At 41.2% G+C, this 18,585-nt stretch overlaps 1 protein-coding gene across 4 annotated transcripts in view; it reads right to left on the bottom strand.

The window, feature by feature from the left end:
* HECW2 (HECT, C2 and WW domain containing E3 ubiquitin protein ligase 2) overlaps positions 1 to 18,585 on the bottom strand; it is a 330,879-nt gene that overhangs the window by 81,208 nt on the left and 231,086 nt on the right. For all 4 annotated transcript variants that reach the window (XM_019492110.2, XM_019492111.2, XM_059727232.1 and 1 more), the window contains 4 exons: positions 11,804 to 11,954; positions 11,299 to 11,402; positions 6,821 to 6,945; positions 3,552 to 3,737 (listed from right to left, as the gene is read on the bottom strand). In XM_019492110.2, the coding sequence (XP_019347655.1) occupies positions 3,552 to 3,737; positions 6,821 to 6,945; positions 11,299 to 11,402; positions 11,804 to 11,954 (566 nt within the window). The remainder of the gene's footprint in view (positions 1 to 3,551; positions 3,738 to 6,820; positions 6,946 to 11,298; positions 11,403 to 11,803; positions 11,955 to 18,585) is intronic.

Raw genomic sequence — 18,585 nt, 5'->3', positions numbered from 1 at the left:
CACATACACACATGTATGTACACACACATACACACACATACACACACACATATATACACCCACATATGTATGTACACACATATACACACATACACACATGTATGTATACACACATACACAGACATACACACACACGTATACACACATGTATGTGTATACACACATATACACACATGTATGTATATACACACACATACACAGACATACACACACACGTATACACACATGTATGTGTATACACACATATACACACATGTATGTATATACACACACATACACACACATACACACGTCTACACACGCACATGTATGTATACACACGTCTACACACGCACATGTATGTATACACACATGTACACACACATGTATGTATACACACATGTACACACACATGTATGTATACACACATGTACACATGTATGTATACACACATGTACACATGTATGTATACACACATGTACACATGTATGTATACACACATGTACACATGTATGTATACACACATGTACACATGTATGTATACACACATGTACACATGTATGTATACACACATGTACACACACACACATATAGACATATATACACACATGTATATACACACACATATATACACACACACATATAGACATATATACACACATGTATATACATACACACATATATACACACACACACATACACACACATATATGTATGTATATACATACGCACATACACACACACATATATGTATATACATACACACACACACATATATGTATATACATACACACACACATATACACACACACAATACTCAATTTGACTGTCTTTAAATAATGAATTCAACAATTAAACCATAAACAATCACTTTACTGTATGAAAAGTTTTAATACAAAATATATGTATATACATTTACATGTATTCCTGACTCTACACTATCAGCCTACATACGTTGTGAGAGAGGGAATACACAAACACAGATACAAAGATGCTTTTTAGTTCAGACCCCAAGATTTCAGAAGTCCTGTGTATTAATCTCCACAGAGTTCAATCAATGTACCTCAGTTCACAAACAAACAGAGAAGAGAGGGAGGATAACCATTTGGGAGTAGGGGCAGCTTCTTCTCTTTGCCCCATACATGTTTACTCTGTGATGCTTTTGAAATCAACTTTAATGTATTTGTAAGTTAGTGGGCAACTGAAAAATCATGGAATGTGTCTTAATAGCTGCACAAGAGGATAAAGGTGTGTTCATTCTGAGCATGAGAACTAAACCAAATGGAAGAAATATTTATATATTGTGGTATAGCCAGAAATCTCTCTCCCTCTTTGGCCAAGCAGCGCAAGAAGCGTTGTATAGTTCAGTTATTCCTAAACTAGGAAAAGGAATGGGAATGTGATGGGATAATATAGGAGAAAAAAACCCCATAAAGCAGACTAAAGTAACTGATTGTCACTTTACAGTAGGAAAAAACGTTTTTTTACAATGCTGGATCCAATGCCCAATTTCAGCACACACGACCAGAAGGGGCAGTGCCAGGCCCCAGTGCCCTATCCTGGTGGGAGGGAGGAGGCTGAGAAGTGGGCTGCCAGCCCCCAGGATTCAATCCCAGTGAGAAGAGAGTACAAAGGGGCAGCACCAGCACCTGAGGACCCAATCCTGGCACATAGGGGGCAAGAGGAAGTGGTGCCATCCCTCCCCAAGGCCCAATCCTGGTGCACAGGTAGCAGCGGTTCTGAGCCCCATCCTCTATCAGGCCCACAGACTCTCTACCTAGCCTGAAGACAGTCCCTGTGCTACCCACCTGGTCTTAGAGCCAAAAGGTCGAGCACCACTTGTTTAGACAGATGTTTCTGTCTTGAGAAAGGGGTTCTATTAGATGACTTCCAGAGGTTCCCTTCAAGCCCTATGATTCAATGATTTTTTTATTCTCTTAGTTTGTTCATAGTGCTAATAAAAATTTATTTCTCATCAAAACTCATATCTCTATTACTTCCTCATATTCTAAATCTATATATGCTTATTCCTTCCTACGCTCCTGCGAAAAGATTAAGAAAAAATCCTGGGTAATGATACCACAAAAAAGGCCACTGCAAACTGTAACTGGTCATCCTAGCTTTCTTTAATTTTTTAATTTTTTTTTATAACTTTGAAGACGATACGACCGCATTTAATACAAAGTCATATAAAAAGTAAGTTTAATTTTCCTGTTTTCAACAGGACCCAATAATACTTTTCTAGAAATAAAAAGAAGCACTTCCAATATCCCATTAACTTAAAGTAAGAAAAATTAACGTAGAAACCCAGGAGAAAAATTAAACTGCCCCTGGCTGAAGAAACCACAGCATAACTTTACTAATAATGAATGTTTCTCATCCAGTGAATGGTCATTTAAAAATAATTAAGACCTCTATACATCAAACTCTAACTTTAAAGTATAAAAAGTCTTGCAATACAACCACCCAAATCAGTTATTAGTTGGCAAACTATCAACAAACACTTTCTATCAGTATTTATTGCCCCATGCAGCCCAAAACTGATCTAATTCCCAAAACTAATCTGGTCTAAATGTATTATATTTCTTCTGAGAAGCTGATCATTATTGGCTGTATGTAGTACTTAGATGTTCCTTCAGGGACATCAGGTGCTGTTTAGGAAAACAAATATAGTGGCAATAAATTCTGTTTGAGAGATTTTGGGGAGAAAGAAATTGAACTTTTATAAAAAGTCCTAAAAATCAAACCAACATGGCTTAATAGATTTTAAAGTTGCAGAAAAAGCACAAAAGCATAATAGGCCAGTGTGAACAGGAAAACATCCTAAGAAGCCAACAGAGCTACATGCATTCGGCAGAGGATTCTACCTTTCTACAGTTTGGGTATGTGCAGATGTTCACCATACCTTACTTTAAGCCATGTAATTGTAGATCGGGAGTGACATGTGCAAACATTTGCTGGTGTGGGAGCCATGCTAGGAACGTGGAGTAAGTCAGGGTAGGAGGAGGGATGGGCAGGATAAGAGGGCAGCAGGGGACTAGTGAATTCACAGTGGGGTTTGGTAGGTTGAGGGAAGAGGGGACTGATAAGTATGTGGGGGGGATGGGTCTGCAGGGGGTGGGGTCAAGGACTAAAAATAGCCCAGGTCAAAGTATGGGGGTGAGGTGGGAGTCTAAAGAAGAGCCGAGTCCAGGAGCTGGGGTGAATGGCTGGGTTTTCCCAGCCCCAAGGCCAAACTCCAAACATGTGCAGACATTCACTAAATCATTCCCAATCTAATTTAGATCAGTCCCACTATTCTTTGCCCAGTTAACCTCCTTGAACATCTGCATAGTTTGGCATTTAAAGGGACCTAACTCGAGTACCCTTCTCAATAATACTCCCTCAGTACAGACAAGATATATCATTCTGTGCAAGGCAGGAGGAAGGAAAATGGCCACAGTAGCACTTTCTCTATGGGAAAGATTAATCATTTCTCTAGTTGTCTCCACCCTGGCTTCTTTTAAAGCAACTCTCAATTCCATCAGTATAGAGACTAAATCCAACCAGACTTCTATTTGCATTCCAGTTACCTTGCCCTGATGGTCATGTTTCATTTCCCAGCCTCTTGGCAGCTCCAGCTGTTTGTTAGCAAACATATTAAGGAAGCCCACCAGATCACGATTATGTTGGTAGCGCTCAAAATGGTGGGTGTCCCGCCGGACTTTGGTGATCATGTGCTTTAAACACGTGTTGTTTGTAAACATGCGGTAGGCACTCTGAAAAATCCATCAGAAAAATAAATACATTTCTGAAAAGAAAATCAGAATTAAATATCTATATAGGAAGGCCATTAGTCGAACAATTAGAATCCATCCATTCTAATGAACAGACAACAGATTGAGACCCAATCTGATGCAGTCTCCAGTGAGGTTAACAGAAAGATCTCTACCGAGTTCAATGTTGTCCAAGAGTAATACCACTGAAGACAAATGGCCTGCTCATGCATTTAAAGTTATTAACGCACATTTGCGATTTGATAAACTGGACCCTCAACAACTAGATCAATGCTTATATATCTATAAAGCTCATATACTTTAAAGGAAGAAAGGTAGAATAGTTAGACCTTATTAAGTGAATTTGTCCTAATATATTTTATCAGAAATGATTTATTCTTGTAGGCATTTTGCAAGACATCTACATTTCAAAAACACCTAGCCTTTTCTTACTGATAGAGGCAACCTTTTTAATGTAAAAGGATGGCCTGTTGCTCAGATAAACCTTAATTAAAACACCTCCAGCTAAACAATGGTAATAGAAACAAAATTGAAAATCTTTGTTATGCATTCACTCCAATGAAGTATAATAGAGTGCATCTCTTAGCACTCCATTCACCTCACTCACATCAAGCACTGAGACTGCTTCTTCTGGCAACAAAGTTGTCTCAATTTTAGTGACTTTACAGTGCACTCCTAAGCATTCTCTTAAGGATGGTATATCAGGAAAAACTAGAAACCATGGCATACACAATGAAACTTATTAATAAGGTGTATGACAGGGTGGTAATATATTCCTCTTGGAAACTCATCAGGGACTTAAGCCAACACTTTTTCCACCTACTGGATCTTTAAAAAGATATAGGCATGTTTGATTATGGCTTTGAATAACCAAGAATAAAATATGGAAATGTAAGAAAGAAAACAAAAATTAGGTCTCAACTGTGGAGCTAAACAGAATGGTTGGCATGCACACAAGCAAACATACATCATAAAGCAAAATTAGCATTGTTCAAGAATTTTAAAACCACTGAATTATTAACAGGGGTGTAGGTTGTAGCCGTGTTGGTCTAAGGACATAGGCAGACAAGAGCACACACCCACTGCTGAAACTTCCTTAGCCTGACGAAGGGTTTTTGAACTCGAAAGCTTGCTTAATAATATTCTCCAACTATTTGGGTTGGTCTAATAAAAGATATCAAATTCACCCAAGGAACCTTGTCTGAATTATTAACAGGAATTTATGCAGAAAATGAATTATTCATTATGTTATTTCTATTTATGCTACATATCTTATCATACTAATTAAAACAAACAATCCTGTAAAATTTGAAAGCATTTTAGGTGACATTCATCCCTGTGCAAAGCCACTTCATAAGGCACATGCATCACTAACATCTTCAAAATGGAGAGAAATAATTAACCATCTTAATCTGAAGTTAAGCAGAAGGCAAGGCAATGTGGCACTTTATAGACTAGCTTGTTCAGTGAGACAGGAGCTTCTAGTATGCTGTAGTGTCTAGTAGGCATAGATAACTACATAAGCACAGCATCTACTAGCATCTAATAGGCTGTAGGCCACAGAAGCTCATGCTTATGAATGAGTTAGCCTAGGGCTGTCCAACTAGTAGCCTGTGAGCAGCTAGCATGTGCCCTATGGGCCCCTACAACCACTTCTCCTATCAACATGCAGTAGATGAAGCCCTAGGAAGGAACTGTGTGCTGCCACTGGGAGGGGGAGGCAGGGAGAGGGAACCATGTGCCACATGTACAGCAGGGTGCCATGCACTGTTCATGTAGCCCACTTCAGGGGAGTAAGAGGGAAGGGGGATTCCTGGGGGCCACAAGCTGTCACCAGCTCTGCCCACATGCTGTGAAGGAGATGCTGGGACCCTGCCCCATACAGCATATGGTCTGTGTGGTACATAGACACTGGCTGCACCAAAGTTAAACAGCCCTGAGTTAGTCTATAAGGTGCTGCATAGCCCTGCCTTCTACTTATCTTCAAAATAGTGTGACAGAACCTTGTGCTAGCCCTGTGAAAGGTGTGTTATTCACCCTTCACAAGTAGGTCACCTGTTACAAGGAACATATTCTGCATGTAGTATGACTGGATGAACAATTAAGACAAAAGTATATACTGTAAAAGCTGCAATGCCTCCTGGGGAACCTATGACAGCACACACAGTTGCAAAGGAATGCACTGAACAGTGAGCTTTGATAAACCTTCCTGTATGCCAAGGCATATTGTATGCAGGCCTATCTGTAGACTGTAGGCTGAGATATGGCAGAGACTTATTTGTTTGGTACTTCTTTGCTACTCTATATGCCGTATAAAGCTATATATGTTCTTCTGCATACAGAGGTGAACATATAAGGCCAGTATTTACAACAGATTCTACACCAGTAGCTGATAATGTTGTAACTTACATTGTGGATAAAATATGAAATTAGAAAGTAGCTGAAATACCACAAAACCACTGGGCAGAAATGGCGTATATGATCCTTAACAGTGGTTACTATAACTATGGAATGAAATCAAATAAAAATATGGTTCACTACTGTATTACTCCGTTTTCCTGAAGAAACTGTAGCGCCTTCGCTTTCTATCGATAAATGGAGTTATTCTGGCCTAAAACAAATAGCCACTGCAACTCCTTAAGCAGAAATGAAGTTAAAAATCCTGATCAAAGCTTTATCTTATCAGCTAGCACATACCATCAATTTTGGGGGGTTTGATAGGCTGAGTTACAAGGCAAGAAATACGTATTGTTATGGAGTTCATCACCTTCTTCATTGTTTTATATCTTAACCTCAACAGAGAGGCTTATAGATAAGAATACCAAGATTTTCCCATCTTTACAAATGTACATTTATCTTTCCTTCTCATGCCCTTGTCCTCACAACAAGGTATTTCGCAGAATTTGCAGATTTACTGGAATCTGACATGGCTGCACTGTGAATGCTTCTGCTATAACCTCAAACTTACAACCTCTGGACTGTCAACCAGGTGCTTTGGCACCCACACCATAATCCCAGCCCCCTGTACATTTATGGAACTGCTCATCTCTACATGCTGTACTTACAGGGTTAGAATGCAGCACTGGAAAGAATTCTGGACTGATAAGAAATTTCACAGGAGGAGACTGTAGCAACAAAGTAAGCCTGGACCTGGAGGTAGAGTGAGGCAGCACATTCTCCCTTCGAAAATCTAATTTAAAAAAAAACCAAAAACTTCTAGTAATAACTTTAAGAAAGCCTCATTACAAACAACTATACAACTGTATTGATTTGTGTCATGCAGTGTGGCAACTTTCAGGTTATTTAAGTATTTCTCTGCACAAGCATCCCATATATAATTCTAATATATCTGTGAATGCTTGCTGCAGATATCTGAGTTTTCTGGGGTAAGTGTGTTAGACAGATGTCCATCATATATTTTTAATTGCTAAAAAATAATCAATCAATAAACAGTGGTATTTGACATATCGTAGCCATATTTCTACAGATAAATAGACAGCAGATAACCATGTTTTGTTAGATAGCATCAAGTGGTAACTACATATAAGTGGTATTTTTAAATGCTACACAATGTGTATGTACAAATGCATATAAAAGTCATTTATTAAATGTTTCAAAGCGTTTCAATTTTTTAAAAAACAAAAACAAAAAACATTCCCAATAACCCAACCTGGTCAGTCATGCAATATTTGAAAAAGTGCTTACAAAACAGAAGAGAGAAAAGATTTGTTAAGGAAATAAGTTTCAGTTTCACCTTTCAAGATGGGTATGATAATAATTTGGCTGTTCTCTTAGCAGTTAAGTACACTGATTTCATGTACCAATGGGTGGAAGAACCAGTGCCCAACCTCACTGTGAAGGGTAAATCTCTTGATGTCATTTGACAGCTTTTGCTACTTGGGTTTTATGATCAGCAGGAATTTTGACCTTCAGAATGAACTAACAGAATTGGAAAAGCAGCTAAGAATTTCAGGCTATTACAGAAACGGGCATGGAATAACAACAGACTATCAACTAAGGTGAAAATGTGAATTTATGAGACTTGAGTGATGTCATCCCTGCTTGATGGTTCACAAATGTGGACTACGGTATGTTTGGCACATCAGGAGACTGAACAGCTTCCATATGAGATGCCTGTGCAAGATTGTGAAAATAAAGTGGGAACACAAAATGCCAAAAACAAAGGTGCTGGATGCAGGGCTGACACACTTGGAAACCATTCTCAAGAAGAGGAGGTCACAATGACTCAGCCATGTCAGGAGAATGAAAGGAGACTGTATCCCTAAGAATACTTTGTACAGAGAGATTTAAGACGGCTCTAGAAAGCAGGGTCAGCCTCTATGGACGTGCAAAAATGATCAGAAGTTGTTCAACATCAATGTAAAAAGCTGGGACGAGTGCACAAAAACTCATCCAACCTGGAGGGACCATCTGGCACTGGGTACAGTTCACCATTAAGTGGCTTTGATCCACAGGATGGAAGCAAAGTGAGAAAAGAAGGAAGCGGCATGCTGTAAACTTGGATTCCAACTCAGACAACACATGGATTTGTGAAACTTGTAACAAGCTGTGTCACTTGCAAATTGGGACTGTCAACCACAAGCAGATTCATCAGACATCTGACTAGACCTCATACACATAGACCACAATCCAAAGGATCATTGGTTGCCTAATAAACATTGTTTTCTCACTCATGTAATGAACTGGAAATTTGCTATATTATTTCAAGTAGGAAAGGCAGGCATTTAAAAACAGGAGGTTTGGATAAAGACTGTAATGTTAATTGGGGGGAGGGGGATGTTGTAAATGCAGTTGCAGACCACAGTGCTCATATTCAGAACCAAGAAAAATTATGCCATCTTCCATTCTTCAGAGATCTGTTCTTTAACATGCAACATGGTTCACCTATGGTCATCCTTCCTCATTGATTTGGGGTGGGGATCCAGCCATTACTAAATGCTAAATGAGCTTCAATAAGATAGAATAAAGATTACTTCAATAACAGAATATGTAACCCAAAGAAAAGCTGTGAAAGGGAATAAAAGCAGAGGGGAGAACAGGAAATAAACAAGAAAAGAAGGAAAAGATAAATGCAAATGGAAAAAAAATAAATAAAAAACAGGGCACTTGAAAACAGGTAACATTTGGGCTAAATAATGTCTCTAGCCCAGAAAAGTGAAAAGCTGAAACTAAAGGAGAGCTGAGCAAGAAGAAAAAGGATCATTAGAGCAACAAATAATGCAGTACAGACCACAATTCCTCCCACTGTGGTCTGGCTTCTCTGCAGTTAAGTGACTTCTACATATACAAGAGTCCTCAGCTAACTTTATACCAACTAGTTCTTGCTCTGCTAACAGTCTAATTGTGACCTCAGCATGGATTTATTCAACCTGATTCTTGGCTTCTGACTGCAGCCCACACCTACCCTGTATGCCTGCCATGGGATGCTGCATTTTCCTCAGATGGAATTTTCCTCATTTCTTGAGACCGTCAGCATCCATGTGAACCTCAGTGGCAATAACAGAATATGAACAGAGAAATAATCGGACTCAAGTGGTTAAGGCTTTAACAATGGAAAAAAAGCCCTGATATAAGAAAAATAATGGTGAGTTTTCAGGCATTGCGAGACTAGAAATTATGTGACAAAATTGAGGTTACCTTACAGATATATGACACTGCTGGCATAGTGCATGCAAACTAATGTCTTAGCTTGTCGACCTGACATCAGGAATGGGGGCAACCAACAAGCTCTGGAGTCAAGAAAAGAGGCAAAGCTGTCAGCTACAAGCATAACAACAGAATAAAAGCAAAAGCTACAGACTAGCCTGGCATTTGTTATATACCACCATTAATAACAACCAAAAAAAGTGGCAGCTGAAGAATAATTTTATTCTAGATTATACAATTTTTATACTCTTTCTCTACAAATGGCCTGGGAAATGACAACCATCTCAAGGTAGCCATGGCAGCTAAACTGCCCCGGCTTACAGGCAGCCTGCCAACCTCAAAAAGCATCTCTCCAGCAACAGACTACCTAACTTCTATTCTCATTAAGGCACCAGACCCTGCTCTGGACCCAGATGCCAGATGTGCCCTCTCATCAACACAGACCACATCATAACTGGGCAGAAAAACACAGAGTATGACATCCAAGGTTTACTTACCTGAACTTCTATCAATATCATACATGCCATGATTTGCTTACTGCCCCTCTGCTTTCTACATTGGACAGATGGAGAGATCCCTCCATGTAAAAATGAATGAACACCAGTACCAGATGTCAGTACCAGAAAGACGCACAAGCCTGTGGCAGAACACTAACTCCCTGGACATTATGGCCAGGTCAGAAATTACACACAAACTGATATAAGTGATCGGAAACTGGTTCAAATCTGTACCACAACAGAAGCTCTGTGCACATAAATTGCTTTCAAAATGGCCAAAACCAGTTTAAAATAATCCTGGATGAATGTAGTATCAGACTTAACTGATTTAGGTTAAATCGGTTTATTGAACTTCTGACCCAGATCCCCTCCAGATTCAAGTTAACTCACAGTCCCCCAGCATCCCAGGATGCACTGCACCTCCCCTGCAAACCCCATCTCACAGGGTGGGTGGCCTAGCCTTGGCCCAAGCTGTCTGCTCCAGCTGAACAGGAAGGCATGCTTTAGCACCCTATCACTTCTGGCCTGGGCCACTGCAGGCTTGTGGCTGCATTTCTGGAATCAAAAATGAATGTCTATTCACTTGCTTATCAGTTCAATCTATGCAGTTTATACTAACCTGCAAAGACTGAATTGATTCAGCCTTGAGCTTTTTGACCATCTGTACTTAGTCTCCATCACTGACCTCGAAGTGGCTATTCTTAGAGAACAAACTTTAAAAATGAACTTGAATGGGAAACTGCAGAATAAAAATCATCCACAGACTAGACTGTGGTAATTATGGTCTAAACCAAGACTATGGCATCTTATCTCATTACCTGGATTAGCTCTTATAACTCTCTGTCCCTCAATGGATTAACTGCTTTGTTTTTCTCTCTCCTACCTACCTTGCCTCTCGCAGCAGTAAGTGCTTTTTCTTTCTCCCTTCCTTACCCTTTGTATTCTAATTACTGCTTAATGTTTAAAAGCTCTGCTTCCTGCAGTCCTTTCACATCATTTGATGAAGTCCACTTGCTGCTCATGAAAATTTACGCTGTGCTCACTAATCTAATCTCCGATTAGTCTATAAGACACAAATCTAGCCTGTTTTCTGCCTGTTTTTACACTAACATGGCTAAGTACTTCTCTCTACTTATTCAGCCACTTGGATAGCTTTCTAAAGTGACTGAATAAAGATGCTGGATCACACACACAATTCTTCAATATGCAGAATGAATAAGCCCTATCAGGGTGTACCATAGCCTGCAGAAGTAAAACAGTAGTAACAAAAACAATAAGTCAATTCCTTGAGGACAGAAAACAGGTGAGTCTTCCTCTCACTTTAGCCAAACAGCATATATTCAGAAGTTTTCTTTTACAGTAATCTACTTTGCTCCTACCTGCATTAGAAGGGTGGAGGTCAGTTTCCTCTCCAGCTCCATCAACAGTGTTTGCGTGCTCTTCAGGCCTGTCATTAGTCATTGTTCGTCGGATACTCTGATACCTAGGAGATACAAGGCTGGATTTACTGAACAGTGAATGCACTCTAGCCCTGGTTCACAGGAACTTCAAACACTGAGGCTTGATATATTTGCTTTTTTCTCCCATGCATTCCAAAAGTCACTAATCTCTGTAATTTACTCATTACCTGCCCTCTGCAGCCTGACTTCCTGGGGTTCCTTACCAATTTTTGTTGGCCACATTGACATTGAACATAGATGGAAACCTGACACTAAAGACCTTCAGCCAGAGTCAAAGGGACCCCAAGAATAACCACAGTGAAGCCCGCTAAAGAATGTAGAGATACCTGGAGTAGCGGTTGGAAGCCAGTCTTCACATTTGCTCATAAAATGGCTCGCACAGCTTGATACTAGAAAATTAACAAGGAAAAACTACAGTTCTTACCGGCGGTTCAGCTGCTCCATTTGCTGAATAGAGTTTGACCTCTGGAGGATTTGTGGGGCAGGGGGAGCTGTGGGTCGCTGCCATGTTGTAGTTCTGTTTACATGGTCCACATAGAATATCCTTCCATGGCTGTCGATCCGAGCCTCCCAATCTGAACAGTAATGATGGATTGAGAGGGATGATTTTTTTCTTTAAACTTCACTGATTTTAAATTGCATCTATTGTTTTTAATCTCTCCCCTACAAAAAGCTTCCAATCCAGCACTTTTTGATTGCTCCCCAACTCATGGCTAAAACACAGGGCTGTTTTCCTGATGTTATTCTAAAAATCAGCTACTTGATGTATGGAGTTTTTGCAGAGTTCACATTCACTATGGAGTATCCAGTTTATCTGTGTACCTGCTCAATACGAGCTCAAGGCTTGTGCTCCACTTAAGTCATGAAATTAGGGTTTAAGTAGACTCTAGGGATATACAGACTTATGTATAGAATAGGTGAGAACCCTTAAACTAGTGTTAATTTGATGCCTGGTAGTTGTTTTCCCCCAACTAATACTAGCAGCAGGAAGGCAGATTAGTCAGACATAAAATGTATACTTTACAATAAAAAATGACTTGAGGATGCAATTACACCTATGCTAATGTTAACACATTAGAGAGGAGTTAGACACTTTGGCAATCCCAATTAAATATTTGGCAATCTTCATGCTCTTTCATTCTAAAACATTCTAATGTTCGGAATGACATAAATACCATACAAAATTAGCTTTGCATGCAAACTTAAACAGCCCAATTTTAATAGATTCTGACCAAATATGAATTCCTTTACATGAAATCACACCAAATACAGTAGACAACATTAACCATGCAGAATTGGTCCTTCTTAGGTACTGTATCTGCTGCAAGTGCATTGTCATCTTATGCTCAGGATAGGAGACAACACTGTACATAATGACTGTGAAGTAGCAAATGTTAAGTCTGTAAATGGCACCCACTATACAGCCAGAAAAGAAAAAGATGCATTAAGCAGTGAGATAACATTCATATGCCTATATTAACCCTTATGGACAGATTCCCTGGCTCATTCAGATGGTACAAAGGAAGCTGAAATAACCCCTTCTCTGTAGCTAGGTACTCACTGCATGGTAGGGAATAACCACTGGAGGAAGAGCTAGCTATTCTGATTACTATACTACCAACACTTCTCCAGCCTCAGTTCAGGGCAAAAAAGGCCAGAATGTGCTGGACTGCTATGCCTCAGTGAGTAGATGATGCCTTGAAAATGCTCAACAGCTGATGGAGCTGTGGCAGACATAAAACCTCCCAAGGAAGTAATGAGAAGGATTCTGCTCCCAGCCATAGCTACTCCATTGTTCTCAGAAAAGACTTGGTACAAGAGACAATCAGCATTTTTTAAAGCTTTTTAGGGCAGGAACATTTTTTCTGTATCTGCAAAAGTGCTACCACAATGGGACTCTAATTTTAGCTAGGGCCTGTAGATGTCACCAACATTCAAAGACTATATAAAAATAAATAATAATCTTATGCATATAAAAGTCAAGGTTACTTATGAAGACCTGATAGCAGTGTTGTATGTTTGGTACTAGCAAATACAGAAAATACACAGAGCACTTAAAATATTATTTGAAAAACAATATACAACAATTAAGAAGTCTTTTGAATATGGTATTTTTCATATCCAAGTCTAAAGAAAAATATCAGTTGCTTCAGTAAATCAAGGACCACTGGTTATCAGCCAACTCTTAAAACACTGCAGATCCTTCAGGACCAAAGGCATAAAACTGTGCTCTATCAATATCTTGACAGCACAGAATAGGCCTTAAATAATTTTACTGTGAAGCACTTAACACTGACAACCTTAAAACCTCAGGCTCTGTTTATTTTACGTGTATTATAACTTCTGTCAACTCTTGAAGACAGCTAAATGGCTCTCTGCATTGCACTGTAGGGCTTGTTAGGGCTGAGATGCAGGGGAGGCAAGACAAGTAGATTTTGAGACAAACCAAGTATGACATCCCTACAGTACATCTCTGTTACTTAGCTAGCTCCAATGCAAATTATTTCTTCATTTCTGTGAAGGGGTCGTACACTTAAAAATGTAAATGCCTAAAGTAGAGGTTAGGAAAATTAAGCTAATGGTTTTGTTGGGAAAGATAAATAAGCTAAATAAAGAAAAAGAAAAGAAAAAGTACAAGAGCTCTGGCTGAGGAATGAATTTCTGGTCCTGTGAAAAATGTTGATATTTTGCAATTTTTCCCTAACTTAAATCATAACAAAAAGCCAAAATCCTGGTGAACCACAAATAGATATCTATGTATATCAAACAAAATATTGTTTAGATATTGACTTCTATTTTTTTAATAAAACAAATTTCAAACCAAAAAAATTGATTCAAACTTAAAAAAACAAATTAGGCGCGTCCACACAAGCATGCATGTGCCTCCTGCCCCGCCGCAAACCCATTTTAGGTGGGCCAACAGGCACATGCGGGAACAAAAAAATGTTTCCCACACTGCAAACTTGCAGCATGGGGAGAAAATTAGAAATCAATGTTTAAAAAAGTGGCACAGGGCACGGTCCCTCACCATACCCTGAAGCAACCGGAGGCTGCTCTGGAGTAAAGGGTTGGGGGGAGCTGGAGGAGGGGGGAGGGGACCGTGGGGGGACCCCCAATGACCCCCCCCCAAGGCCCCTGACCCCTGCTGGGGCCGGCCCCACCCCCCACCAGCCCCACCCAGGCCCCTGACCCCTGCCAGGGCTGGCCCCACCCCCTGCCAGCCCCACCCAGGCCCCTGACCCCTGCCAGGGCTGGCCCCTCCCCCCTCCCCCCAACCTCCGTCGGGGCCAGCCCTTCCCCCCGCCAACCCCCTCCGAGCCCCCTGACCTCTTCCGGGGCTGGCCGCCCCCCCCATGAGGCCCCCGACCCCTGCCGGGGCTGGCCCCTCACCTGCCAGCCCCCACGAGGCCCCCAACCCCTGCCCTGGCCCCATTCCCCCAAGCCTCCCAATCCCTGCCCCCCACCCCATACTTTAAAACAAAAAACAAAAAAACCCGGCACTTACTGGCAGTTCAGCTGCTGTCTGGCTGACCGGGGGCCCCGCCCGCTCAGTGAGGGGCAGGCCGACAGCCCCAGCAGCCCCAGCCTGAGCCCTCCTGCCCCTCTGCAGTCCTGTGCTGCCTGGGGGGCTCTGCCAGGAGGCCCTGGAGCCCTCCCCCCCCCCCTTCTTCTCAGGTAAGCAGAGGCTTTTTTTTCCCATTTTTTTTTCTGAGGGTTTTTTGGGGGGTTTTTTTAAATGATGGTGCCTGGGGTTGTGGGGGTAGCCTTGGAGGCCTGGGGATGCAAGTTGGGGGGGGTGAGGATGGGTGGGGATGCCATTGGGGGGGGCTGCAGCAACTGGTGGGGGATGGGGCCAGGTGGGGCAGCAATTGGGGGGCTGCAGTGGGGCATGTGGGCCTTGCAAATGGGGGTGGTAGCCCCTGTGGGGGCCATTTTCCCCCTGTTGGGGGCCCATACCCCTTGTGTGGGGGTTGAGCCCCCTGTTGGGGGGGGCAAACCTCCTGTTGGGGGGCATACCCCTTGTGTGGGGTTGAACCCCCGGTTCAGGGGGCCGCACCCCTTGTGAGAGGTCCGAACACCCTGCTGGGGGGCCGAATCCCCTGTTGGGGAGGCCAAACCCCTTGTGTGAGGGCCATCGCCCTGTGGGAGTGCAGCAAAACTTGTATTCATAAATTCATGAAACATATATTTAGAGTTCACTTTATTATTATGATAAGAGACTTGCTTTAACACTGTAAGATACATCAATAAAACATTGTCCAACTGATCTCTGTCTCTGTCATGCTCTCTGTCTTTATAGTGGTCTTTTGTTTTACTTGTGGAGGAACATGAATTTGGGGGTATTTTACAGAGTGACTTTGGGATTTTTTTTATCAGGGATTTTTCAGTTTTCCAATAGGGAACACCAGAATTCCTGCTAGGGAGGCCAGTGGCAGGACCCTGCTTGCTCAGAGCTGGCACCTTGGACCCATCTGGCTGTGGCTGACCTACTGGACCACTAGGCCAGGAGGACAAGCTTTGACAGTTCAAAGCAGGCCACCACACCTGGAACATCTTCCGGGTGATAGCTACCCAGATTGCCAGGCAGGGGCACACATGGCTGTAGTGTCGCACAAAGGCCAACCCTGCAACCGCAGTCCACTGGCAGCTGGAACAGAGGGGCAGATGCCTCTACTCGCTCTGCAGTCCCCATCCAAGTCTGGCAGGTGCACAGCAGGTCACAGCCAGGCAGCAGCCCCCACTGCCAGACTGCTGCAGTGGGTAGAGGGTGCAGGGAACTCTCAGGGCTGCTCCAGCAGTCCAGCTGGCACAAGGGGTAGTGTCCCCAGGTACCAGTTGGTTGGCCCCCAGAAGCTCCTAAGAGCTAGTAGCCCTGAGCTACTTGCCAGGGCGGCTTTTTATACTGCTGGAGACAGTACAGGTGCTGGCCCCGGGCTCTAGCTCTCCCTGGCTGAAGATCCAGGAGGAGCCAGGCAGGGTTATTGTGCCCCAAGTGGCACAATTTGCTCCACAACAAAGTGCATGTCCGAGCACATGAGCTGAAGCAAAAAGCCCTGGCTCAAATTTGCACCGCTTCTATTTAAGCAGCTGTAAGCACACGTGCTTGCATGTGTGGACGCACCCATTGTTTCTTTCTAGAAATGGCAAAATGGGATACTTTTAACATTTTAAAGCCTTTGCAATCTTTTTCCTAAATAAAAAAGCGGTTGAAACAGATATTCTCCCCTGGAAAGTTACAGTTTCAACTAATCAGCATTTTCTAATGAAAAAATTTTCATTAGAAAACTTCCCGAGCAGCTCTAATAATAGGCCAGAAGCACTATGAGCAAAGGTAGGACTGACCATTGGAAAACAAAAAGAGGCAGACCCTTTATGTTTAGACAGCAAATCTAACTTGTCAAAAATATATTTTTGATGAGCTGTCAGAAGTGCTGAGATTTTTTTTTTTACTGTGTATGTGAATTCAACTAAATGATGCTAGTGTGTCAATCAGTGGAAAATAAGCTGACCTGCCCTTATGGAAAGCGTAAACTATATTCAAAGTAATAGACAACCATGGTAATTTGCACACAAACTGGTTTACTTCTGAGAACATATAGAATAAATTAACTCACACTATTTAACCCTGGCAAAAGCTAATGTTTTCAATTGCTATAATTTTTCACTTGTCTTTCAGGATTTTATATTCTGGTGAAAACAAAGACCTTTTTGAAGGACAAAAATAAGGCTCAAATTATCACATGTATTCTTCATTTTTTAAATGAAGTCCAGGTCCAGGAAAGTTCCTATGCATACTTTGAGTGTGTGAGTTGTCTTCAAAATAAACACACAGCCAAATACTACAATGGATTAAGGTTTCTTTCTATGCAATTACTGAGGCCACAGAGACTACTGCTACTTCAAACAGCTTAACTGAATGCAAGTGCATTTACAAAAATATGTTTAAAAACAAATTTGAAAGTCCAGTGAATTTGCAATTAAACAAGGTTGTCTGATACAAGTTCTTATGACTTTTGCATTGCCTAGTGAACAGACAGTAAGTATTTTTAAGGTTATGTATGGCAGGCGATACATTGACTAATTTTTTTTGTTTTGCTTTTTTTAGCATCACTTACGAAGCAACATAAAGAACTGTTTTTTGTTGTGTCTCCTTTATCCCAGAGATTTTGATAAAACAACAAATAAAATATATCCCAATGCACCTTGAGTCTGCCCTACACTATCCACAAATTTTGACTGAGTGAGCATGTTACTTCACATAAAGTGATTGCTTGAATGTTACATTATTATCCAGGACACAGTTTCAGATAGAAAACTAAATCCATAGGACAGTTAGTATTTTTTCTTAGTTAAAGTTTTATTAATAGTAATAGATGAAAGATCTGCATAAATCCTTGCACTGAACCTTGATTTAAATATATATTTATACCTATAACATCCCTAGTCGACAGGGATGTTAGAATACTGTATAGCTAAAACATTTTTTAAATTGTGAATTTTTTTGTAATACAGCCATTATAGTATGAACAGTTCCTGTATGAAAAATAAGTAGTTTTGTATTACAAATCTGTAATAAGGAAGCTACCATCAAGTATTTTTAACTTATTATACCCTAACTTGATCTTATTCAAATATTTCCTGTAAATATTTAGTCTTAAAAGGATGAGAGACCAGGTATGTATTTTCTCCAGGCATTTTTTTTAATAAGGAACACTGGCTTATAGAGGTAGGGTTTAATTTTGGAGCCTGTGCATGTGACTAAGCTTCTATAAACATTTATTGCAATAGAATCAATCTGAAGCAAAATTTCCTCAGTACCTTGACGTTCTGTTACGAAGTCATACAGGGCACTTTTACACGTGCTCCAGGGTGGGGAGGGCATTTTAATTAGAGTGGTTCTTGGGAGGCGCTCTAATTAAAATGCCCGCTGCATCTTGTGTATTCAGTGACCTGAGTCCCAAAATGGTGTCCAAGGAGCTTTAGTTAGAGTACCCCCACTGCCATTTTGAAACACGGGGACACTGAGTACATGAGACGCCGCAGCACGCTAGAGTTCTGGTTAGAACGCGTTGAACTAGACTTGATTCATCAAGTCGGCTGGAGTGTTCTAATCAGAATCAGATGAATCAAGTCTGGTTCGACGCGTTCTAATCAGAACATGTCAGATCACGTGTATAGGTGCCCACCGTGCTGTCCAATTATTAG

This window comes from Alligator mississippiensis, chromosome 4 (genome assembly GCF_030867095.1).
Source record: "Alligator mississippiensis isolate rAllMis1 chromosome 4, rAllMis1, whole genome shotgun sequence".
In the NCBI taxonomy this organism is placed as follows: domain Eukaryota; kingdom Metazoa; phylum Chordata; order Crocodylia; family Alligatoridae; genus Alligator; species Alligator mississippiensis.
This window is presented reverse-complemented; position numbering and strand designations above follow the sequence as displayed.